This window comes from Chiloscyllium punctatum, chromosome 30 (assembly GCF_047496795.1).
Source record: "Chiloscyllium punctatum isolate Juve2018m chromosome 30, sChiPun1.3, whole genome shotgun sequence".
Lineage (NCBI taxonomy): Eukaryota > Metazoa > Chordata > Chondrichthyes > Orectolobiformes > Hemiscylliidae > Chiloscyllium > Chiloscyllium punctatum.
In genome coordinates, this window is record NC_092768.1 from 42,127,203 (window position 1) to 42,154,444 (window position 27,242).

The 27,242-nt window shown below is 42.8% G+C and overlaps 1 protein-coding gene across 3 annotated transcripts; it reads right to left on the reverse strand.

The window, feature by feature from the left end:
• On the reverse strand, positions 1-27,242 carry LOC140455440 (major histocompatibility complex class I-related gene protein-like). Of its 3 annotated transcripts, none has more exons than XM_072550314.1 (6): positions 27,052-27,242; positions 19,463-19,723; positions 14,496-14,771; positions 14,055-14,321; positions 5,945-6,049; positions 1-717 (listed from the first exon to the last, which is right to left on the reverse strand). In XM_072550314.1, exons 1-6 carry the CDS (start codon positions 27,122-27,124, stop codon positions 701-703), a joined length of 999 nt encoding a protein of 332 aa, XP_072406415.1. In that variant the 5' UTR covers positions 27,125-27,242; the 3' UTR covers positions 1-700. The 3 variants fall into 3 exon arrangements, with proteins under 3 accessions (XP_072406415.1, XP_072406413.1, XP_072406414.1); XM_072550312.1 differs by having other exon boundaries at positions 1-1,288; XM_072550313.1 differs by lacking the exon at positions 1-717 and having other exon boundaries at positions 5,719-6,049.

The following is a 27,242-nucleotide window of genomic DNA, read 5'->3' on the forward strand; positions in this document are numbered from 1 at the left end:
ATGAAACAACAGTCTCTGAAAAGGCTAAAGTCAACTTATGCAAGGTTTGCAGTTGTCTCCATTCACTTTTAAAGCTTCCCACTGAAACACTCAGAAAACTCCTTTATAGTATGTTGTTGATTTTCAGGAGATGAACTCCATTTAAATGCTGACGGCTGAAGATTGAGCACAGGTTGGAGAAGATCTCTTAGTTTTATTTTCATTCGAATCATCCTGTTGCCAACAGAGGTGATACATATATATTTATAAAAGGGAGAAGTCACCTCAGAGCTCCCCTGACCGACTGAAACATGGAATCAATAGTTCGCTGGTAACTATGTCAAATGCTTGTGATCCTCAGTTGCATGTCCGCTGATTGAACATAATCATGATCTAACCCCACAATTTCAGAGCCTCTACCTGAGGCAATTATCCAGGAAATGTCAGGAGTGTAATAATATTCACAACACACATGCTGAAATGCCAGAAATGTCTAGTTGTTGTTAGATAATTTGTAGAATAAGTCAATACAATTGAAGATCAAACTTGTCAATGGTCATTTCCAAAACTGAGCAAATGGTTAATGCTAATGATTAATGATAAAAAGATAAAACAAGCATAGAATGATTTGCAATTAAAGCAACCACAGTTATGAAGTAATTGTCAATTTCGGTCTGTCCGTGCTGTCAATTCTAGCATTTAACCTTGTAAAAGGCACTGGTTAAACAAAACTGTAATCTAGAGAAAGGAAAATAAATGTTAGAAAATCCAGACATAACAGTGCAGACCATAGTATCATAAAATACAATGTGTTCATGCTCTTTTCACAATGGTTCCCTGCAGATTAGCTACAAGAGAGTGAATTTTATTAGGCCATTTCCTAACATCTCAACATTGGCTAAAATTAAATTTTCACACATTTTGCTTAAAAGTAATTTGAATGACCCCATTGTACGTGAATATTTGACGACAGCCTGTCATCTACTTCCGGTTATATGTTTGAATTCCAATCAATGAGAGGCAATTATTGGAATCATTGCAGAGGAATATATTGGAAGGAAAATTCTAAATAGGGAAAAGACCACCACAAGCAACTTTGTCATGCTTGCGTATGGTGACAGTAGGTCATGAGCTTAGAAGTTAAAAGTTGAGGGAACATGACGCAGAAAGGTGCAGATCTTGGCTATCCATTCAATCCTGTGGACACCCGCCAGTGAATGAGGTGAAGTGAGAAATCAGTTCTCCAATGAATACTGGATCGTGTAGCTCCTCAGAGTAGACACTGAGGCGAGCAAGCCCCTGTGAATCACTGTTAACAGGAAATAATGTTGAAAAAGTAGACTGTTATGACCCAGGATTTTGATGGTAAAAAAGATTACCAGTTTTTTTAAAAATCACGATTGGAAGATTTGAATCATAAGGAGAGGCTGGGATAGGCTGGGACATTTTTCCCTGGAGGGTAGGAGTGTGAACACACGAACATAAGAACTAGGAGCAGGAGTAAGCTTTCTGGCTCTTTGAGCCTGCTCCAACATTCAATACGATCATGGCAGATCTTTTCCTGGACTCAGATCCGCTTAGCCGAGCTCTCACCATATCCCTGCATTCTTTCATTGTTTAAAAAAAACTACCTTAGCTTTAAAAACATTTCCTGAAGTAGCGTCATTAACTTCCCTGAGCAAGGATTTTCATAAGTTTACAACCCTCTGGGTGAAGAAGTTCCTTCTTAATTCAGTGCAAAATCCACACCCGCTAATCTTGAGGCTGTGCCCTCTTATCCTAGTTTCCCACGCCAGTGGAACCATCTTTACTACTTCTGTCTTATCTATTCCCTTCATAATTTTAAATATCTCCGTAAGGCTCGCGCCCCACCCACCACCCGCCCCCCCCCCCCCCCCCCCAATCTTCTGAACATAATCCCAGTGTCCTTAGTCTCTCGTCAGAAGCCAATTCCTTCAAGTCGGAATTATCCTTGTGAACCTCCTCTGCACCCTGCCAGCACCAGTAAATCTATTCTCAAGTATGGAGACGAACACTGCTTGCAGTACTTCAGGTGTGCAGCACATTGTAAAGCTGCAACATAACCCTTCTGATTTTAAACTCATCCCTCTTGTAGTGAAGGTGAATTTTTTTTTGCATTCTTATTTATTTGTTGCACCTGCAAACCAGTCTTCTGTGCTTCATGAACAAGGACACTCAGCTCCCTCCTCAAATCAGCATGCTGCAATTTTTTACCATTCAACTATTTATCTTTAAAACTGTTACTCCTTGCAAATGGATGACTTCACATTTGTTAATAGTATGTAAACATCTGCCAGACTTTTGCCCTCTCACTCAATGTATCTATGTCCCTCTGCAGAGTTTCACAGTCCTCTGCACACTTCGCGCTGCCACTCATCTTCGTGTCATCTGCAAACTTTGACACTACACAGGGTCCCCAAATAAAAATCATCAACATAAATTGTGAATAATGCAAGACCAACACGGATCCCTGAGGCACACCATTAGTCACTGATTGCCAGCCAGAACACCACTCACGTATCCCCACTCTTTGCTTCCTGTTAGTCATCGAATCCTCTATCCATGCTCATACTTTACCTGTAACACCATGCATCTTATGCAGCAGCCTCATGTGCAGCACCTTGTCAAAGGTCTTTTGGATATCTAGGTACACCACATCCACTGGGTTCCCGGTGTCCACCTTCCTCTTAATGTTGTCTTAGAATTCTAAAAGATTTGTTAAGCATGACCTGCTCTTCATGAATGCACGCTGCATCTGCCTAAAAGGACAATTTCTATTGAGATGCCTTGCTACTTCTTCCTTGATAATAGACTTCAAGCATCCTCCCCAATACAGAGTTTAAGCTCACTTTCCTATAATACCCCATCTCTTGTCTACCAACATTTTAAAACAGTGGTGTTACATTTGCTGTCTTCCAATCTGCTGGGACTGCACTGAAGTTGAGTGAGTTTTGGAAAATTACCACCAGTTAACCTGCGATTTCTCCCACTATCTCTTTTAGTACCTTAGGATGCATTCCATCAGAGCCAGGAGACTTATTTATTGTTAGCTTGCCCAAGACTACCTCTTCTGTCATAATGATTGTTTCCAACTCCTCTGCTATCTTTGTTTCTTTATCAGTTACTTGCAAGTCAATAGTGTCCTCCACTGTGAACAATGATACAAAATACTTGTTCAATGCATTGGCTATTTCATTATATCCCATAACTAAATGTCCCTTCTCATCCTCGAAATGACCAAATGTAGCAACTCTTTTTTATTTTATATATTTATAGAAACTTTTGCTGTCTGTCTTTATATTCTGAACTCGTTTTTTTTCTATGCTCTATATTTCTTTTCTTTAGAGCTCTTTCTGTGGCTTTCTGTTGACCTTGAAAGCTTTGCCAATCTTCTCATTTCATGCAGTGTTTTTCCACTTTGTATGCCTTCTCTTTCAATGTGGCAGCCTCCCTTATTTCCTGAGACCCCCATGGCAGATTACCCATTTTCTTGCAGTCCTTCGTTTTCACTGGAATACATTTTTGCTGAGTGCTTTTAAAAAATTGCTTTGAAAGGTCTCTACTGATCGCCAATTTTCCCAACATAAATGCTTTATTTCCAGTCTACAGTAGACAAGACGTCTCTCATTCTGTTATAGTCTCCCTTATTTAAGCACAGGGCCATGGCATTTTGATTTTGTCTTCACACTCTCCAGATTTATTCTAAATTCAACCATACTGTATTTCTTTTTCTTCTGAGGGGATCCCTAAGTATGAGGTCATTAATTATTTTTATGTCATTACACAGGACCAGATCGAGGATAGCTTGCTCCCTCGTCAGTTCCATTATATACTGTTCAAGAAAACTTTCATGAATACACTCAACGAACTCTTCCTCAAGGCTACTCTCTGGAAGCTGATTCGATCAACTTACATGCAGATTAAAATCTCTCATGATATTCATCATCCCATTTTTCCAACATTAGTTATTTCTTTGTCTATTGCCCACCCCAGTGTGATGTTATTACTTGGAAGCCTATCAGTGACTTCTTCTTCTTCGAATTTCTAATTTCCAGCCAAATTGTTTCAAATTTATTCTTAATGGAACCTATACCATCTCTCAGCATCGCCCTGATTTTGCCCTTGAATATGAAAGATTCACCACCTCCCTTCCTTTCTTGTCTGCCCTTCCGAATAGTCTGATACATCTGAATATTTAACTCCCAGTCGTAACCATCCTGTAATGTCTCCGTAATGGTTACTAAATCATATTCTTTCACGACGATTTGTGCTGTTAACTCATCAACCTTTTTAAAATGCTATGAGCATTCAAGCAAAATGCCCTCATGCTAGTATTCTTACCCTCATAATTTCCAACATCTCTAATAATCTCTCCTGAGTTATCCATCCTTTTTGATTCTTTCATTTTCTGCATTGAAATTAAACCTTCCTGCACACATGTTAATTTGCTGCTTACCTTTTCAATTTACCATCATACTCCCTGTTGTTTTCCCTTTCCCTTCCTCCAATTCATAAGTTTAAACTTCGAGTGACCGTCCTATTTATCCTTTGCACTAGAACACAGGTTCTATGTCAGTTCAGGTGGAGACCGCCACCATCAGTACACATCCACCAGTTCCAAAACTGATGCCAATGCCCCATGAAATGGAACCCCTCTTTCACACATCACTCTCTTAGCCACATGTTTACTTCCCTAATTTTATTATCACGAGCCCAATTTGCACATGGCTCAGGGAGCGATCTGGAGATTATGACACTTGAGGATTCGCTCCTTAATTTTCTTCCTCATGCTACTGGTCATCCTTCCTACCCTTGCCTATGCTGTTTGGCCCAAAGTGAATCATAACAACTGGATCCTCCCCCTCCTGCTCCACCAGTCTTTCAAGCCGGTCAAAAATGTCCTGCACCCTGGCACCGGGCAGGCAACACACCATGTGGGACTCCCAATCTGACCCCTAATTTCGAATCCCCTATAACGACCATTTGTCATTTTCCTCCCCTCTCTTGAATGGCTTTCTACCCCATGTTGCCATGGTCAGTTGACTCATCCTCCCCACAGCCCTTTTCCTCATCCATGCTGGGAGAAAGTATCGACTACCTGTTGGATAAAGTCAAAAGCAGAAGCTCCTCCATTCCTGAACTCAGGATCCCTCTACATGCCTCACTTCCAGTCACACCCTGTTGTCCCATATCACTAACTGAATTTCAATTTGTTAATCTGTCTCTTGCTGCTGTCCAAACATATCAACTCACTCACCTCCTGAAATCACAAGTCAACTGCAATGAAGGCTGCTGCTCTCAAGAGGTAAGTTTTTAAACAAAAAACTTACCTTCCTGACAGCCCCTGATATCCGCTCTTGTCGCTCCCACTGCAGCAATGACAGGATTCATTACTGAGGTCTATACAATTGTCAAGGGCAGATATAAGCCAAGATCTTTTTTTATCCCAGGATAAGGGAGTCCAAAGCTACAGGGCATAGGTTTAAAGTGAAAGGGGAAAGAATTAAAAGGGTCCCCAGGAATGGCTCTTAAGCACAGAGGGTGGTGCATGTATGGAACAAGCTGCTAGTGCAGGTAGGTTCAATTGGAGCATTTAAAAGGACATTTGAACAGGTGCACGATTTAACAAGATCACAGCGTGATCATCAAAATGACTCTGCACAACATTTCCCGTGGTCATGTCACTTCATTTGTATTGAGTCTTTTTTGATACCTGTTGCTGGGTTTATCGTCCCTTCTTCACTTGACAATTTATGTTCCTGATGAAGCATAAAATTTCACTTGAAAATCTATCCTCAAGGAAACTGCAGTTCTTATGCAATAGAAACCAAGTGTCAATTGTTACTGCTATATCTGAATGTTGCAAAATCAACCATAATCATGGGCGTGGGTGAGAAAATACTGCAAGGTTCTTCTGTGATACATTAAGAAAAATTTGCCATACCTCTTCGTCTTCTCCACCATATAAATATGATAACAATGATTGCTAGTGAAACGAGTACAGCCAAGACAATCATCCCCACATTGTTGCTATCCTTCACTTTTCCTTCTGAAAAATATTAAGTAGCACTTTTTATTATAAAGTTTTGAATTGATGGACAATAATATACATGATAATCATCCAGTCATGAAATTGCTGAAGTAATGATGATGTTTAATATGAATTCTATTCCCATGACATGAAGTGCACAATTTATCATTTTACTAAGGAGGGAGAGGGAAGGGAACATAAATCTGAGGCTGCATCGGGGTTGAAAATCAAAGAAGAGGAGGGGAAGATAGGGCCAGAAAAAGTAGTAAGTGAGGTGAAGACAGAAATGATGAGGCATTGGAATGGAGGGCTGGCTACAATTCTATTGTCCAGAAAAAAGCTTCTCAATCCAATGATGGGAGAATACGAGGTAAATTACACTCACACCTCTGTGCAGTGGACGCAATGGCAAAATCTGAAATTTTCACAGTGCTTGAGGAAAAGGCCAACAGATGTCAGAATCTGCTTGTTGAATCAGAACATATAACCAAGGTGCAGCAGTATGACATTCAGTCACTCCAGTCTTTGCCACTGTTGGACAAGATCATAGCTTATCTGATGGCAACATCAAATCCACGCATTCACTTCGCACGGCAACGTTTCTGCTCCGGCCTGAACAGCAATATAACCATCCCTGCCTTCAAAGTATTCAAGGGCTCTGTTCCCACTACAATTTCAGGAAGAAAACAGCAAACACTTGTGTCAATCCAAGAGAAAAACAATTTTTCTCACACTTTGCATTGTTTGTGAGCCATAGATCATGATTCTTTCATAAGAGGAAAGATCTTCTTCACATCTACCCTATCACAAACCTGCAGACCTTTATACATTACAAAATGTGATCACTTACTCTTCTACATTGTCGCAGATACAAAGATTACTCAGCCAAACCTATCTCAGTGAGACACTCCATTCATTCCAAGTATGAAAACAGAAATGCTAAAGAAACTCATCTAGTCTCACAGCATGGTTGAAGAAATCAATCAAATCAGTAAAAGATCTTACTCCCAATATAACATTGCGGTCAGAGGCCTGCTGTTTTGTTCCATCAAAGATCAAAGAGTGCTCGATAGGCAGCATTTAATTTCCCACTTAGACATTTTACAGCATTCAGGATTCAAAATTGAGTTGAATATCTTCTGAGCATGAACACTGTCCTTCATTTGCATCACAAAATCACCTAACCCCATGCCACTTGTTTGTGTCTTGTTGGATTTGCCTCAGAAGAGCTGACTTATTTTCTCCTGTACAATGTAATATGAATTTCCATTTTGTATCTCAATCCCTCCTTTATCACCTTCTCTGTTGATCTGAGCACCTTTACTACCTGTTCTGCTTTCTCCTCTTCCCTCGTTATCAACATACAAACACACAAAAAAAATCATTTTCCAGTTCCATTCTGTCTCAAGGAGAGCCACTTGACTAAGAATGTTAACACTTGTCCTCTTTCCACAGATCCCATCAGAACTGGTGAGTTTCATCAGCACTTTATATTTATTTTTAGACTTGCAGCATCCACAGTATTCGGTTTTTATAAGCACTTATTCCAGGTGTTGATCAGGGATATCTTCGTTCAACTGTCACCAATTTATTTACACCCTCCCATAAATATCAAAATGGGTAAATGCACAGTAGTCAACCTGTAGTTTCACCAGTGCCCTGGATACCAAACTGCACTATGTACTGAAATGTTACATTCGGTCCTTCCAGCATGTTTCACTCTTTAGTGTGATCACGACTGTTTCTCTGTCGCAATGTGATATTCCTGCTTTCTCCCCAAACACCTTGATAGTTTTTAAATCTTCAAACATCTCTATTTCTTTGTTAAATATCTTCAGTGACTGTCTCCACAGCCAGATTTGGTAGAGAATTCCAAAGGTTCAGTCCACTTCAAGTGAAGAAATGTTCTCTCATCTCAGTCCAAAATCATCAACACTGTTGTGAGATCATGTCCCCTGGTTTGCAACTACTCAACCAGGGTAAACAACCTCACCTCATCCAGTCTGTTCAGCCTGTATGTTATTCAATCAGATCCCTTCTTATTCTTGAAACCCAAGTGACTACAGACCGAGTCATCCCCTGCATCTGCAGTGTAAACTTCCACTGCATTTTCTCTCTGGTAACTACATCCTTTCATTGGGAGCGAGAACAAAACTGCATGCAAAGCCCCAGTTTGGCTTCACTGTACAACTGCGGTCGTACGTCAGTATTTCTGAACTCAAATCCTTTTGCAGTGAAACATTTGCTTTCTGAATTGCTAGTGCACCTGCCTGTGTTCTTTCATTGACTATGTACAAGGACACATAGATCCCTTTATGCATTCACATTTCTAAATGTAGCTTTCAAGTTGTGGGTGGCATGGTGGCACAGTGGTTAGCACTGCTGCCTCACAGCGCCAGAGACCCAGGTTCAATTCCCGCCTCAGGCGACTGACTGTGTGGAGTTTGCACGTTCTCCCCGTGTCTGCGTGGGTTTTCTCCGGGTGCTCCGGTTTCCTCCCACAGTCTAAAGATGTGCAGGTTAGGTGAATTGGCCATGCTAAATTCGCCATAGTGTTAGGTCAGGGGAAAAATGTAGGGGAATGGGTGGGTTGTGCTTCGGTGGGTTGGTGGGGACTTGTTGAGTCAAAGGGCCTGTTTCCACACTGTAATGTAATCTAATATGCTTTCTTTCTGTTATTCACACTGAAGTGGAAAACTTCACATTTTGGGAAGCCAATGGTATGATCGTACGACTATTAACTCAGACTCCCAGATTCGAGTCCCGCCACCTCAGACTGGGAAATTTGAATTCAATTTTAAAAATAGAATTAAGTATCTACTGATGAGAATGAAACAATTGCCGAATGTTGGAAAAACTCATCAGGTTCACGAATTTCATTCAGGGAAGGAAGCCTGCCATTTTCTCCTGCTCTGGTCTCCATATGACTCCAGTCCCAATCTCCTGTGCTCTCAAAAATGGCCAAGCAAGCTGTTCAGTTGTCCAAAGTTTCAAAGAAATTAAACTGGATGGATCATCAGGTACCAGAAAAGACAACGGCAGAAACAGTCCAGTCGACCTTGTAAACGCCTCCTCACTAACATCTGAGGTTTAGTGCTAAAATTGGGAGGGCTGCCCAACGGATTAGTCAAGCAACAGTCTGACATAGTCATACTCATGAAATTATGCCTTACAGACAACATCCCAGATGCCACCATTGCCGTCTCTAGATATGCCCTGTCTCTCCAGCAGGACAGAGCTAGCAGAGGTGGTGGCACAGTGGTATACAGTCAGGAAGGAGTTTCCCTGGGCGTCATCAACATTGACTCTAGATTTCCTGCAATCTCATGGCTTCAGGTTAAACGTAGACAATGAAATCTCCTGCTGATTACGATGTACCGCCCTGCCTCACCTGATGAATCCGAACTCCTCCATGTTGAACAACACTTCCAGGAAGAACTGACGATGGTAAGGGCACATAATATACTCTGGGTGGGCAATTTCAATGACCAAGAGTGGGTCAGCAGCAGCACTACTGATCAAGCTGGTCGGGTCCTAAAGGACATATCTGCTAGACTGGGCATGTGGCAGATGGAGAAGGAACCAGCAAGACGAGAAAACAGACTTGACCTCAATCTGCCAGCTGCAGATGCATCTGTTCATGACAGTACCAGTAAGAGCGACCACTGCATAGCCCTTGTGGAGACAAAGTCCCACCTTCACTTGAGAATAACCTACATCGCTGTGCATCATTATCACTGTGCTCAATGGGAAGACTTCGAACAGATCTAGCCACTCAAGGATGCACATCCAAGAGGCACATGAGCAACCAACAGCAGCAGAACTGTACACCATCACAGGCTGTAACTTCATGGCCTGGTATATAGCCCACTCAACCTTGGTTCAATGGAGAGAACAGGAGGGCATGCCAGGAACAGCACCAGGCATACCTGAAGATGAGGTGTCAACCTGGCGAAGCCACCAAATAGGATTACTTGCACTCAAAAAAAAAGCAGCAACTGATAGATAGAGTAAAGCGATTCTACAAACAACGGTCATACATAAGCTCTGCAGTCCCTCCGCATCCATTCGTGAATGATGGTGGATGATTGAACAACTCACTGGAGGACGAGGCTCCACAAATATCCCATTCCTCAATGATGGAAGAGCCCAACATGTCAGTGTGAAAGATAAGGCTCAAACTTTTGCAGAAATTTTCAGCTAAAAATACAGAGTGGATGATCCATCTCAGCCTTCTCCAGTTGTCCCCAGTATTACAGTTATCAGTCTTCAGTCAATTTGATTCACTCCATTTGTCATCAAGAAATGGCTGGAGGCACCTGATACTGCAAAGGCTATGGGCCCTGAAAGTATTTGAGCAGCAGCACTGAATCCTTGTACTCCCGAACTTACTGATCCCTAAGCCAAGCTGTTCCAGTACAGTTAAAACACTGGCATCTTCCTGACAATTTAGAAAACTGCCCAGTATGTCCTGCACATAAAATGCAGGACAAATCCAACCCAGCCAATTACTGTCCCATCAGCCAAATCCCAATCATCAGTAAAGTGATGGAAAGTGTTTTCAACAGCGCTCTCAAGCAGCACTTGCTCAGCAATAACCTTCTCAGTGATGCCCAGTTGGGGTTCTACCAGGGCCACTCAGCTCCTAACCTCATTTCAGTCTGGTTTCAAACATGGATAAAAGAGCTGAATTCCAGAGGTGAGGTGAGAGTGACAGCCCTTGACATCAACACTACGTTTGAATGAGTGTGGCATCATGGAGCCCAAGCAAAACTAGAATCAATGGGTATTGGGGGAAAGCCGTCCAGTGGATAGAGTCATACCTCACACATCAGAAGATGACCATGGTGGTTGGAGGTCAGTCATTTTAGCTCCAGGACATCTCGGCAGGAGTTACTCAGGGTAATGTCCTAGGCCCAAACATCTTCAGCTGCTTCATCAATAATCTTGCCTTCTTTGTAAATTCAGAAGTGGGGGATGTTCACTGATGATTGCACAATGTTCAGCACCATTCACAACCCTCAAACACTGAAGCAGTCCTTGTTCAAATGCAACAAAACCTGGACAATATCCAGGCTTGGACTAATAAGTGGCAAGTAACATTCATGCCACATAAAGGACACTCTATGACCATAACCACAAGAGACTATCTAGGCACCGCCCTTGATATTCAATAGCATTACCATCACTGAATCCCCTATCTTCAACATCCGCGGAGTTATCATTGATCAGAATCTCAAGTGGACTCACCACATAAATGCAGTATCTACAAGAGCAGGTCAGAGGCTGGGAATACTGCAGCGGGTTACTCACCTCCTGACTCCCAAAATCCTATCCACCATCTACAAGGCACAAGTCAGGAATGTGATGGAATATTCCTCATTTGACTGGATAAGCACAGCTCAACAACACTCAAGAAGCTTGACATCACCAGCACAAAGCAACCCGCTTGAGTAGCACTACATCCTCAAAGCATCCACTTTCTCCACCACTGATGCTCAGTAGCAGCAGTGTGCACGATATGGAAGCTAAACAACTTAGAGAAATAAATGGTCATATATTGAAGTGGGTCCATATTACAAAGCATGTGGTACTGGACATCTTAAAATAATGGTGGATAAACACCCAGGACATGATCAGGTGTATCCCAAATCTTTGTGGGAAGCTCGGGAAATGAATGCACGGTCCCCTGCTGAGATATTTCTCTCATCAAGAGCCATGGGCGAGGTGCTGAAAGGTTGTAAGGTGGATAATGTGATGCTGTTATTTAAGAAAGGAGGTAAGGAAAAGCCAGGGAGCTATCAACTGACAGGCCTGACATCAGTGGTGGGAAAGTTGTTGCAGAGGATGGGTTCTTTCTGTATTTGGGACAGAGTAGGAATAGTCAATATGGCTTTGTGAGTGGGAAATCATCTCTCACTAATTTGACTGAGTTTTTTGAAGAAGTGGCAAAAAAAAACTGATGAAGGCAAAATGGTGGACTTTGTCCATATGGACTTCAGCAAGGGGTTCAACAAGTTCCACACAATCGACTGGTTAGCAAGGTTAGATTGCATGGAATCCAGGGAGAGCGGGCTATTTGGTTACAAAGCTGGCTTGAAGGTAGAAGACACAAGGTGGTGGGAGAGGGCTGTTTTTCAGGCTGGAGTCATTTGATCTGGGGTGTATCACAAGGATTGGTGATGGATCCACTGCTTTTTGACATTTATACAAATGATTTAGACGTGAACATAGCAGGAATGGTTAGTGAGTTTGCAGATGGCACCAAAATTGGTGGCGTGGTGGGCAGTGAAGAAGATAACTTCAGGGTACAGTAGGAATTGATCAGATGGACAATAGACTGAGAAGTGGCAGATGGAGTTGAGCTGAGATACACTGTAGAGGATATTGCATATCAATAAGGCAGCAGATTTACAGTTCCTTGAAGTTGAAAGCACGGGCAGAAGGCGGCATTTGGTACACTTGCCTTTGTTGACCAGTTTATGGAGCATAGGAGTTGGGATGTCATGTTCAGTTGTACAGGGCATTGGTTAGACCAGTCTTGGAATATTACATTCAGTTCTGGTCTCTGTGCTAAAGAAAAGATGCTGTTAAACTTGAACGTGTGCAGAAAACATTTACGAGGATGTTGCTGGGATTGAAGTGTTTTGGCTGTGCAGAGGCTGAATAGGCTGGGAATATTTTCACCGGCAGAACGGAGGCTGAGGGGTGACCTTATAGAGGTTTATATATTCATGAGGGGCATGGATTGGGTGAATAGTCAAGGACTTTTCCTCAGGGTAGCAGAGTTCCAAAACTAGAGGACACGGATTTACGGTGAGAGAGGAAAAGATATCAAAAAGAACAAAGGGCATTTTATCACACAAAGGACTCAGTGTATGGAATGAGTTACAGAGGAGATGGCAGAGGCTGGTTCAATTACAGCATTTAAAAGGCATCTGTATGAGCACATGAATAGGAAGGGTTTTGAGGGATATGAGCCAAATGCTGGCAAATGGGAGTAGATTAATTTAGGATAACTGGTCTGCATGGACGATTTGGACCAAAGGGTCTGTTTGCATGCTGTACATCTCTATTACCCCACATTATCCTGCCCCCCATCCCCGCTCTCTCACTATACCTGGCAACACCTCATCAAAACCTTTTTCAAAATCAACGTGCACCCTAGTTATTGCTTATCTATTCTCTTAGTTACATCCGCAAAATACGTCAGCAGACTTGTTAAGCCTGATTTGCCTTTCAGAAACCCAAGCTGTCATTGTCCAATCCTGTTAATCCTTTCCAAATGTCATTTATCACATCTCCTGATGGTTGGCTAACTGATCTGTAATTCACTGTTGTTTCTTCCCTTCCTTTCCAAATAACAGGGTTACCCTTGTCACTCGCCTTTCTGTAGGAACTGCTATAGAAGTTTGGAAAGCACACACCAATTTACTTAATTGTTTGTGGGCCTGTTCCTTGGTCAGGATCTGAACTGTAGTAACTGAAGCCCAACCTCTTTAATTTTGCCTTTACGATAAATGATAACATTCTGTTACTTTCCCAATAACTTGATGCACCTGCATGCAAATCATTTGGTGATTCATGCAGTGGGATACCTGGATCCCTTTGCATTTCAGACTCACCATTCTGAGAGTATGGTATCGTTATTCCTCCAACAAAAACTGATTTACAAAAAATGGCGGTTATGGAGAGATGCAGGAGCTAGTCAGGATTTTTCTTCTGTTTTTGAAACTACCTTCAGCTATGTAACCTGGTTGAAATATACAATATTGAAGATTTGGATTTGGAGATGTTGGTGTTGGTCTGGGGTGTATAAACTTAAAAATCACACAACACCAGGTTATAGTCCAACAGGTTTAATTGGAAGCACACTAGCTTTCAGAGCGACGCTCCTTCATCAGATTTGGAGGAGTAGTGGAGTAGACTGTGCTCTGATAGGCTTTCAGAGATTCAATTGCTTCAGGGCCTGTGGAGAACACATCGATCATTAGTTGTAGGAGGATCTAATGATACTGCTTACCCCACAGGACAGTCTTTCCACCCGGGATGCTGCTGTGCTCAATATGACAAGCATATTGGTTGCCATCATACGGATCAAATTGGAGGGTTGTCTTCAGTTGGAAAGTCCCATCTTCGTTGGGCAATAACCCAGTAGAGGTTGTCTCATCGGCGTGTTTTCCATTCTTCAACCAGGTCACATTGATGGACTGTGGGTAAAATCCAATCACAATGCAGTGCAGGAACCAGTGATGGCCATCCTTGGCAATAAGTGAGACCTCAGGAGAAACTGTATGACACAAAGACATCGACATCAACACAAATCGCAAGTTACATCATGAAATTAATGGGATTTGAAACAGCCACTGGTTAAAACGTACACGGTGAGAAGTGTAACATGTAAGTCAATGTATTCCACAATAACTAAGCGGAAAATTTAAAATAGTTTTTTTTTGGAACTTACTTTTTCTGCTTAAAGAGGCATTTCCAAAGAAATAGATTGCCTTCCATTGATCTATACAATCATTTTCCAGCAGATTCTTGAAGTAATGGTTCATCTTTGTTTCCTTATCCCATTTTGTTTTGAATTCCTCTGCAACTGGATCATGTACAATCCAAACTAATGCATCTTTGTCAAAACTGAGGATGTATTTGCCATCAAGAGCAAACTTCAAAATCCCTTCACTCGGAGTGGCCTCATGTAGTTCACAGCCAAATAGTCCTTGTAAGTAATGGGTACCTAAAACATTAATTCAGTGCATGAGTCCTTCAACATTCATTGTCTCTGATCAAATCAAATCCGAGAATTTCAGTTTTCCCTTTGTTACTTCACATCCAGTTATTCTCATCATTAGTTAAGTACTGAATGAAGTACATGAAACAAGTGTCCAAGCATTATCAGGTACAGCACAAAATTTACCTGTTGCCACCAAATGAAGCCAAAGTTATGAAAGAGTGGGAGATGAGGGGAGGATGAGAGGCTGGGGCAGGTCTAGTATTTGGAAGACAAGTGTAGTTGAAGCCACAACCAGATTACGCATAATCTCAGAGGTGGAGGGGCAGGATCAAAGGTTTGAATGGTCTCCCTCTCTTACGTTCCTATGTGAAATTCAAAACTGCTGCCTCCAGTGATTTGTCTCTTCATTTATGCATTATGTTCAGTTCTCAGTTATGCTGCAACACCAGTTTCAGTAATCATGCCATTGGTACTCGGGGATAGAGGCTGGGAATACAGATTTTCACTGTTACTCTCAAGTGTCTGGGGTGTACTTTGTTAACAATCAACCATGAGAATGCCCAATCTTGAGGAAATCCCTCAAATATCAAGTTAATTTCAAACACCTGAATTCATCTATTTCTGTGAAAATAAATTTGATTTCTCAAATACTGTACAATGGTGGACTAGAGGAAGAACACCTCATCTTCCATTTTAGGACCCATCAACCACACGGCATCAACAACAACTTCACTAATTTCCAAATCACCCCACCTCATCCCAGATCCAACTCTCCAACCTGGCACCGCCATTGTGACCTGTTCATCTTCCTTCCCACCCAGTTGCTCCACACTCCCATCCCCACCGACCTATCCCAGTTCCCTCCCACCTGCATCCAACTCTCACCTTCCCAGCTACCTTGATCACCGCCACCCCCCCCCCCCCCCCCCCCCACGCCCCACATCTCCCTTCACATTCCTGATGAAATGCTTACACCGGACACAGCGACTCTCCTGCTCCCCAGATGCTGCCTGACTGGCTGTGCCTTTCCAATGCCACACTTTTTGACTACCATACAATGGCTCATGACACATGGATCACTTCCCTATGGCTGTTATTTGTGGTTAGTTTCTCAAAGCCACTTGCAGGAATTTAAAAAAGAAACCTAGGTTTCCTTCAGGCCAGAGACCCATATTTCCATTTCAGGTGTAAAGCTGCACTCTGTTGTTCATATTCCCCTGATAGTGACATGAAAATGTCTCCTGGCAGCTGAGCTCCAATTCTGCAAACGATTGGCCATGAGCAATCAGACAGTCAAGCACCCTCTTCAACTATAGAGTCAGTCACAATTGTGAGGATGAGTTACAATCGTATTGCTAGACTATTAATCCAGAAATGCATTAATGTTCCTAGAATTATTGGCAGATGTTGAAATTCAATTCAATAAAAATTTCAAGAAACCGAGTTGATTCTTGAAAAGACCCACCTTGTGGTCCTTCAGAGAAACAGAGAAGATTCCTCATGTATGAGGAAGGGTCACTTGACCTGAAAAGTTAACTCTGATTTCTTGCCACAGGTGCTTCCCGACATGCTGAGCTTTGCCAGCAATTGCCCGATTTACACCATTTGCAGGTATTTTGTTATATTTTCATATAAAATAAGCTTTCAACTCCTGGTCTGGCCCACATGTGACTCATGTGGGCCAGGCCAGCAAGCCATTCAGTTGTAGCCAATCGTTGCGAAGGTGGAAGCAGCAGGGTAGATGGTGCTTGACTCCCACTCAACGATGACTGACCGCATCTTTTTTTTTTCCATCGTTTGAATTTTGAATCAAATCCATTTTATCTTCTTTCTGCAGCTGTGGTGGTGGAGAGAGGTTGCAAAAGCTAAGACTGAAGCAGAGGTGCCGCACAAATGATCCACCTTGGCCTCCTCCAGTGATTCCCTGCATTACTGTTGCCAATCTTCAGGCAATTTGATTCACTGACATCAAGAAATGATTGGAGACACTCGTTACTAAAGGTCGATGGATCATGACAGTATCTCGGCAATAATATCACGCATTACCACCCCATCAGTCTCCTCTTGATCATGGTTAAAGTGATCGAAGATATCGTCATCACCAGCATGATCAAGCATCACCTACTCAGTGATGCCCAGGTTGGTTTTCAGCTAGTCACTCAGCCCCTGATTTCATTACAATTTTGGTGCAAGCATTGAGTAAAGAGTTGAATTCCAGAGGTGAGGTGGGATTGACTGTCCTTGATGTCAAGCACACAACTCACCAAGTGTGAAATCAAGGACCTCTGGTGAAACTAGAGTCAACAGGAATCAGTGGAAATGTCCTCACTGGTTGAAATCATGCACAGTACAAAAAAAATGTTCTTTCTTGAAATCAGAGAACCCTTACAGTTGGAAACAGGCCATTTGCTCATCGAGTCCACATCAACCCTCCGAAGAATATTCCACCCAGACCACCCCATCCCTGAAACACTGCATATTCCGTGATTAATCCAACTAACCTGCACATTCCTGAACACTATAGCCAATTTTGCATGGCAAATCCATCTAACCTCCTTATATGTACTGTGGGAGAAACCAGAGCGCCTGGAGGAAATCCTTTCAGTCACGGGATGAACGTGAAAACTCCTCACAAACAGTTGTCTAAGGTTTGAATTGAACACGGTTTCTTGGCGCTGTAAGGCAGCAATGCTAACCACTGAGCGACCATACTGTGCTAACCACTGATCCACCATTCAGCACTATTCACAGCGCCATTCTTGTTGGAGATTAACCATCTCAGCTCCAGGACATCTCTGCGGGAGTTCCTCAGGGTAGTGATCTTCAGCTGCTTCAATGATCTTCCCTCCAACATAAGGTCAGAAATGGGGATGTTCATTGATGATTGCACAATGTTCAGCACCATTCATGACTCCTCTGATACAAAAGCAGACAAGCTAAAATGCAACAAGATCTGAACACTACCCAGGCTTGAGCTGACAAGTGTCAAGTAAAATTTGTACCACACAAATGTTAGGTAATGACCATCTCCAATAAGAAACAAAATAACTATCATTCTTTGGCACTCAGTGGTGTCACCAACATTAAATCTCCCACTATTAACAATCTTTGGTTATCACTGACTTGAAACTCAATGGACTCACCATGTAAATAAAGTGGCTTCAAAAAACAGGTCGGGGTGAGGAATACTGCAGAACATAACTCACCTCCTGACTTGCCAAAGCATGTTCTCATCTGAAATACTGAAGTCAGGAGAGGGATACTCACCACTTGCCCAGATGGAACAGTCAATCCCAACAGCACTCAAGTCGCTTGATATGTCTCAGTACAAAACAGCCTACTTAATGGGCAACACGTGCATAATCATTCACTCCTTCCACCACTCACATTCAGTCTGCACTGCTGCTGTTATCTACAAGATGCACTGCAGAAATTCACCAAAGCTCTTTGATAAGGTGCAGAGTATACATCGGGTTAATGATCGGTGTCTTTTCTACTGGGTAGGGGATTTCAATCCAAAGGGGAACATTATTAAGGTGAAAAGAAAGAGTTTTGAAAAAGATATGAGGGGCAATTTCCTTACACAGAAGGTGTTTGTAAGTTCCCTCACTGAGCTGGTAGGTCTGTTCTCAGACATTTCGTCACCATGGTAGGCAACATCATCAGTGGGCCTTTGGTGAGCACTGGTATTCTGTCCCTCTTTCTATTTATGTGCTGCTTTCCCCTGTTAAAGGTGGGGGAATATCATTTCTGATTCTTTTTTCTCAGATGTTGGTAAATGGAGTCCCCATTGACATGTTTCTTCATGGACTTTGAATGCCAGGCCTCTAGGAATTCTTGTGTGTGTCTCTGTTTAGCCTGCCCTAGGATGCAAGTGTTGTCCTAGTCGAAGTGCTGTGACCATATTTACCTACCTCTGAGAAGAACCGGAAATGATATCAGCCCCCTTAACAGATCAGGACACATAAAAGAATATGGGACAGAACACCAGCGCTTCACCAGAGACTCACGGATGACGTTACCTAGCATGGTGACAAAGTGTCTGACAACAAACCTTCCAGCTCAGCGAGCAAACTTACAACATCAACTCCAACCTGAGCTATAAATCTTCTCAAAAATCACACAGAGGGTAGCTCGTGTGCAGTATTTACTTCCAAAGGAAGTGGTGGAAGTGGGGCATAGTTATAATGTTGAAAAGACAATTCAAAAAGAACATGAAAAGGAAAGATTTAGATGGATAAGAGCCAGGATTATCGATCACTTCTATCCAGAAGGACAAAGGCACCAGATACATCGAATCACCACATCTACAAATTCCCCTCCAAGCCACTCACCATCCTGACTTAGAAATATATCTCTGTTTCTTCACTGTCACCAGTAGTACCCTCTCTAAGGGCTTTTTGCATCAACCTCAAACCAATGGACAGCAGAAGTTCAAGAACACAGCTTCCCACCACCTTCTTGATGGCAAAAAGGCACAGGCAATAAATGCTGCCCAGCCAGCGATGCACACATGGCAGAATTATTTTTGTTAAAAAGGGAAAGGTCAAGGAAAATCAAACTGGATGCAGAAAGGGAAAGGAAAGGAAAGGTCAAACACGCAGCAGAATAGTTCAACACTCCTGGTGCACAATAATCTCACATGAATATCATGTCTGAACCTCACTGCAATGACTTCAAATGGATAAACTCACGTGATGTTTGATTTTCTTTCTGGAGCCATCCATCAGCCTGTCCCTTGATTAGTCCATGGAACCCAACTTCAGTGATAGTGCACTCATCCCAGTAAGCCTTGTCGAATGCATCCACCAACCATTGTTGCCTTGGAATAGTTACTTTCATATTGCTGTCAAAATAGAATATCTCGCAGTCGTCCAAAATTCCCAGGAAACTGTACTCCGGTAGGTCTTTGTCCCCATGATTGAGATTGTACTGATAGAGCAGAGAGTGAGACTCTGGAAGAAAGCAAAAAGAAAAACCTCAAAATGAACGAATCAAACACTAGAATTATCATAAAACTACAACAAAATAAAGAACTGTGGATGTTGGAGATCTGAAACTAAAGGAGAAACTGCTGCAGGTCTGGCAGCAGGCTGGAGAGAGAAAACAGAGTTAATGATTCAAGTCCAGTGTCCCTTCTTCAGAATTGATTACAGCTTACTGAAAGGTTTGAAATGATAAGCAAGTTATGACACATTACACAGAAAGTAAAAGTCCTTCAATAAACACAAAAAAAAGCCTGAGAAAACACATTTGTTGAGAAGAATGTGTCTATGTTCAAGAAATTTGTTCCAACAATCATATTTTATGATAATGTGTGGTGTTGAATGGAGCTCCAGGAATTTGATTTGGTGACAATGAAGGAATGGTGACATAAGTTGCGTGGTGTGTGGGGTGGAAAGAAACACGCAGGCAATGATGCTTTCATGTATCTGCTGACTTCAGCCTTCCAGACTGGAGAGTCAAGGTTTGAGTTTTGAAGATCCTATCAAGGGAAAGTTATAGAGTCATAGAGTCATACAGCATGGAAACAGACTCTTCAGTCCAATCAGTCCTTGCTAAATATAATCACAAATTAAACTAGCCCCACCTACCTGCTCCTGGCCTATAACCCTTCTGGAGAAGTAGTCAATGCTCCTGACCCGTATCCCTCCAAGTCATTCCTATTCATGTTCTTGTCTAAATGTATTTTAAACATCGTAACTTTGCCTGCATTCACCACTTCCTCTGGAAGTTCATTCCACACATGAACCACCTTTTTTGAAAAACATTTGCCCCTCATGTCTTTTGTTAATCTCTCGCTTCTCACCTTAAAAATGTACCCCGTGAAATCTTGAATCTTGAAATCCCCACCAACCTAGTGAAAAGAGAGGCACCATTAACCCTATCTATATGCCGCATGATTTTCTAAGCATAAACACTGATACGTTGCAGACTCTCTGAACTGTCATAGCACACCTCTGACTCTGATCCACTGACAGAGGCTTGTGCACTGCCATGCTGTACATTGGGTCACACCTACAACTGCAGCTGCAGGGATACCTTGGACATTTGGACTAACACCCAGCTCTGCATTAGACCAGCCTGCATCTCAGAGCTGCTGGCATACTCCCTTTAAGCTCACTCACTTAGTAGCTCCCTGAATGTTCACACCATCACCGCAGTGCCTTGCCTATGGCATTCTTCTTCATCAACAGCACAATATATGCTCAGTACATTTTTTGCAACTTGCCTTTTAGCACACACATCAAGCCAGAAAGTTTGTCACACTTATCAGAAGTCAGAAGTCTCATGTTGCTGCTCATTATGATAACATGTCAAGAACAAACCTGCCACATATGACAGCGTGTATGCGGTGAAATCAGTTTGCAAGTCAATGGCAAGGTCTCAAAGTTGAAAGGAAGCCATCCTTTGTCACGTCAATGGGAGCCACTCTTCACTACTAGTCCAGGAACTTGGACATGGTCAGTCAGGAAGTGTGTGGAAGCTCACAAATCATCACCATAACACTGCACACAATCAAATTCTGGGTCTCCAGTTTAACACAAACTTCATCTTTAATCTTTGCTTCAATATCAGTTTGCTTGCATTCAGGGAAATATCAGTGTGGTGACTTTGGGAGTTAAGCAAACATTCCAGGTTGTTCTGATGAGAACTTTTGTGAATCATTTCGCTGTGTATGCATTCAGATAGGCACACACTGAACTGGAGAAAGAATTTGCTCTGGAAACGGCACTTGTCATGTTCACTGGGGGCCACCCACAGACCCAGGAAAATCCCGAAAAGTCAGTTCTGCTTTTCCACAGGAAGTTGTCCAAAAGCAGATCTGACTGAGGTCATGAAAGGTCTTAAAAGAGTAGACGTTCCTGCTCATAAGAGGCTCAAGATGAGGGTGCAGGTCAGAGAGACTTGCAAACTTGATCAATACATGATGAGAAGGAAAATGGTTGTTGACCTAAAAAGTGATTAGGGTCTCAAATGCACTGCCTGAAAGTGTGAGGCAACTGAGGCATTCAACAAAGCATTAGTGATTTAAATGAAAATGAGAGAAAGTAAATGGGAGCCTGGCAATCAAACCTCGATGTTCATTCAAGGGAGTTAATGCAGATATGATGGACTAAATTACCTTTTTCTGCACTGTCATAATTCTATGAACCATTGGAGACAAGTTAGACACAAGTGTAGTAAGTTGTGCATCCACTTCCTTATTTCCTTTCTGTTCCTTTAGGTGTCGACAACAAAATGCCACTTCACACACAATGGAAGTGGTGGAGATGGTGTAATAGTCATGTCACTGGAATAGTATTATCCAGTTCCCCAGGCCATTGCTCTGGGGACGTGTTTGAATTTCACCATGGGAGACGATGAAATTTGAATTCAATAAATTTTCTGTCAATTGTTGTAAAAGCCCAGCTAATTCATTAATACGCTTGAGGGAGGGAAATTTGCTGTCCTTACCAACAGGTGGTGCCAGACCCACAGCAATGTAGCTGACTCTTAGCTACATGATGGGCAATTACGAAGGAGCAATAAATACTGGGACCAGCCAGTGATACACAAATCCTTGAACAAATACTAAAAACATGTGAATACTCTTGAAAGTTGAATGTGCACCTGTGCTAAATATGTAATAGAAATCTGCATGTTACTGAAGCAACAGACCACATCTTCTGAAGATTAAATAAACATCCGTGCTTAAAGCGTGAATACAAATCCAATGAGAACCCAACTTCATATTTTAAAGAAATGTCAGATGTAGCACAACCCTCAAGTAGTAATAATTCTTCAAATTGTACAAACACTGTCTGAGTTAGGAAGAAGAGAAGGAACACTGCAGCCTTTAGCTCTAACAAACTCAAATCATGACAATTATTACTTGCCCAAAAAAGTCTTCCAAACCCACAACCACAATAGTTTAGAAGGACAAGGGCAGCAGATACAAGGGAATGCCCTCAGCTGTAATTTCCCCTCCAAGCCGCTCACCATCCTGACCTGAAAATACATCATTCATTCAATGTGGCTGAGTCAAAACACTGGAACTTCCCCTTTAAAAACAACCAACAGCACGAGGACTGCAGTAGCACAAGAAGGTAGTTCAGCATTGTAGAGTTTCTCACAAAGCCAGATGTACATCATAGAATGTGAGTTCCCTAACTGGGACTGTTAACCTGGTCTAATCAGGCAATCCTGAATAAACAGGAAAAAATAAATAAATAAACAGGAGATTCAGAGGTCTTCCCAAATTAGGGGACTGACCCTGTGCTGGCTGGTGTTACAGTCAGTGTGTTACTGTTGGTTTCTGCTTCCCTTTTTTCTGGAGGGGGAAAATCTGATTCCAGAACTGGCTGAATTATTTACCCAGTTTGTTAACTGGAATTTCTTTTAGTGAGGACGGATTGTTAAACTCCTGATGCACTCAGGTGTCTCAGCTCTCATTAGTGGATTATTGTTTCACTGGCTGGTTACAGCTGGTTTCACTTTTCTTTTGTCCTTTTCTGAAAAGTTTTTTTAAAAATGTAGATTTTTGTGGTAAGGCTTAGCCCTTGGATTCTAGTTTACTTTGGTTTTTTTTGGTATGTATCCTCACTGTTTTTTGGTGTTTGGACTGAGCCCTTGTGGAAGACATACATTTTACCAGAGGAGCTGTTTCTGTGGGGAGGCCTGGGACTGGGCCTCTGAAGATTGAACACCTCTGCGTGTGCTGGGAGGTGAGCACTTGCAATATCCTGGAGTTTTAGAGAAGACCTTGCCTTCAGGTGTGGACCAAAACCCCTGGGAGTTAACTGCACCTTTTTTGAAAAATACTGTGTTCCTGTGAGTGGGCCTAGCTCTCACAAGGATGTGCCAGGACTCCATGGAGACTGAACACCTGTGTGCTGTGGGGTGTGCATTTGCTGCCTTTGGGAGTGGACTCTGCCCTTGGTTGTGGACCCTGTTTTTAGTGGTTAACTCTGCAGTTGGAGTGGATTCCATTTCTGACAACGCACATTGTAAACTGGAGTGGACTCTGTTCCTGAGAATGGACTCTATATTTTGAAGACTTCATACTTGGACTCTGTGTGTACCAGAACGCACTCTGTTTGTTCACAATTAACTCTATTGTATTGTTTGTTGGGCTTATCACCTGCACTGTCTTGTGTGTCCCTGGGTCTGGCAGGCCTTACTGTGACCTAGGAGGCTAATGGGACGTCCTGAAAGCTGTTACCCCGAGAGCTGCAGGGTGGGTAGGCCATCCTGTGAACCTGCAGGTTGGTAGGCTGTCCCGAAAGCCAGAGGGTGGGTAGGCTACCCCGATGCCAGTCGCCCCGAGAGCCAGAAGGTGGGTAGGCTGTTCTGAGCGCTGTCTTCCCGAAAAGGGGTAATTGGGACAGGCTGTGCTGGAGGTGGTCGAAAGGTGTGTTAGAGCAACCGAGAGCCAGAAGGCGCGTAGGGGCAGGCTAAGATCTGGAAGGCTTGTGGGCTCCCTGCACGCTGCCGTCCCTGGGGGAGGGGACAGGCTGTCCTAGAGGTGGCTGGAAGGTGTGTCAGGGTAGTCCACCGGCCGGATGGTGCATCGGGCTGGGTGAGAGCCCAATGGTACATTGGGGCAGACCAAGAGCCAGAAGGCGGGTAGCCGTCCTGACTGCTGTCACCCTGGGCGGGCACCAGGGCAGGCTGTCCTAGAGATGGTCGAAAAGTGTGTCAGGGTCAACTGAGAGCCGGAAGGTGGGAGGGACGGGAGCTTGCTGGGTCTGTATTGTATGCTCGGTTTTTATGGAACTGGAATGGCTTTTTATGTACAAATGTCATTGTTGCTGTCTTGTCATGTTTGAAACTGGGGTTTGGGGTTTGTCCTCATCTCCCAATAAACTGGTTGAACGGTAGGATTTGGGTCTTGGTTTGCCGATCCTCTCCATTGTAAAATTGCTGTCTCTTGTATACAGCTGTAAATATTAACTTTCTTTTGTAAAATTTTTTTTTAAAGTGTCACATGGGGCAAACCGAGAGCTGTAAGGGGAGTAGGTGCAGACTGCCTTTGAGTGACCGGAAGGTGGGAGTGATGAATGGTTTGCTATGTTGCAAGGGGTGTCTGTTATATGCAGTTTTATTGTTCAGTTTATCAGACTGTCTGCATGTGATTGTGTTTTACTGTTATCATCTTGATAGTGCAAGTTCGGATTCGAGGTCTGGCCTCGTTTCACTGGAAACTGGTTGTACGGTGGGGTTTGGGGTCTGGTCTTGACATCCCTTTCCCCTGTAAATTGCTGCTTCTTGTACACGGCTGGTTATGTGAATTGTTTGCCTGTAACTTGTACTAGTTAATACAATAACAAAACGAAACAAAAGGGTCAGGGGCTCTGGTCACTGTGAGAGCTGCCTCTGGGCTAGGTGTGTTGGTGTCATGTACTGTGCACATGTATATCAAGGGTGATTCAGTACCAGCTTCTGTACAGATATATCACCACCTCAAAGGCAACTGGGGGCCATCAAAATAAAACGCTAACCCAACACCTACATGCATTGAATTAAAAAAAGAAATAAAAATTTACAGCCATCTAACCACTGACTCTCGCATTTACAGTTTCAGAGTTAATTTTAGAGGAAAGCAACAAGTCCCATAAAGCAGTAACCACACTGAGAAAGAATGCATTTGACTCTTTCTTTAACTTTTTGTGTGCATTATGTTGCAAACCTCATCAGTAATCATTGTAAATGGGTGCAAATGTGTTGTTTGTGAGCAATCATTCTGCTGTAAAAAGTGGTTGAGACGACAGAATTGTATCTCTCATGGAACTGAGTCATCATACTGAGAAGCTTGGGAAACAAGATGCATATAGCTTTCTCCCCCAAACAACACAGTGTCTTGCACAGAACTGAAAGAAAGGATGACTTCATTTTGAAAGGCGAACAGGTGCAGTCAGAGGATACTGGTTCTTGAACAGAGAATGGAAGGAGGCGCATTTCAACAGGATTATGGGGCCAATCACTTCAAGCGTGAAGACACAGGAGACTTTGACCACCCTCAGCTCCTCACCTCAATTCGCAATCCTGTCTCCATGGGAGGCCAGAGTCACAGATTTTCTGTGCTCTAAAAACAAACCACCCCAAAACGTAAAACTGAACAGTCAACCCTCGGTGTGATCACGCTGGTGACAACAATGAAACAGCCCTTGGCACACTGGAGTTAAAGGGTACACATGCTCAAATCAACCACTGCCTTTCCTGCAACAGATTTAAAATCCTTTTCAATCAGTTCAGAGGCTATAACGGAATGAGGAAAGGCTTTTGTCTCAGGTCCTTCCAGAACTATGTTGAGGTTGTTCAGGAGGTTGTTGAGGCCTGTTCTAGAGTACTGTGTCCAGTTCTGGTCTAGCGGTAATAAAAAAAGATATTATTAAGCTGGAGAGGATTCAGAAAGGTTTTCCCAGAATGTTACTTGGAATGGAGGATTTGGGTTATGCGTACAGGCTGGGCCTTAATTTTAACTGGAGTGGAGCAGGCTGGGGGGTGACCTTCTGGAGGTTAATAAAATCTTGAGGGGTATAAATAAGGTGAATGACATATCTTTTTTCTCTAGGGTAGGAGATTTCAAAACTTGGGGCATATTTTTAAGGTGAGAGGCGAAAGTTGCAAAAAATTATTTTTATACAGAGTATTGCTGCATGGAATGAACTTCCAGAGGGAGTGATGGATGTGGTACAGTTCCAACCGTTAAAAGAGATTTAGATAAGTACATGAATAAGAAACAATGGAGGGACATAGGTCAAGCCCGTTTAGGTGGGGCTACTTTAGTTTGGGAACATGATGTGGACTGGTTGGACCAAAAGGTCTGTGTCTATATTGTGTGTCTCTTTAACTCTTAGTAACATATGCTTGCAAACATTTTAAGTGAATTATTGGGAGGTGCGTGGTAGCTACATGAAAGGTGCTACATAAATGCAAGTCATTTTCATGAGCGCAGAGCATCAACAGGTCAGGAGGGCACCTTGCTTTCACGGCTAACGTTTAAGAAGCTCATTGAGTCGGTCTTGACTTTTGTGACCTTGAGTAATGTCGGCAGGACGTCTGCTTTGGACAGTCGAGAGCTGAGACAAAACGGACCTCCAGTGACAACAAAAGAAAACAAACAAAGCCATAAATATTGCCTGTGTGCAAAACAGAGGATAGGTTTCGCAGCTTTACAAAGGCGCCAAACTCTATCCCTTTTTAATAAAACTACTTCAGAAACCTCCCTGCCTGTTGCAGTCTCGGGTCAGAAGCGGCGAGCGCACAGCAACTTGGAAACACAGCAGAGAATACTCACCGGTCAGGGATGGCTGCACTCGGAAGACATTCAGGAGAAGTAGCAGCAACACGCCATGAGGTCCTCCTGTCATTTTTTTAAAAAAAACTTCCTACCTGCTGCTGGTGAACACAAATGAGGAGGGGTGAGGATAAGAAGAAAATATGAGCTGAGTTTTACACACATGAGGTCATCTCGCAGGCTCAACTGCC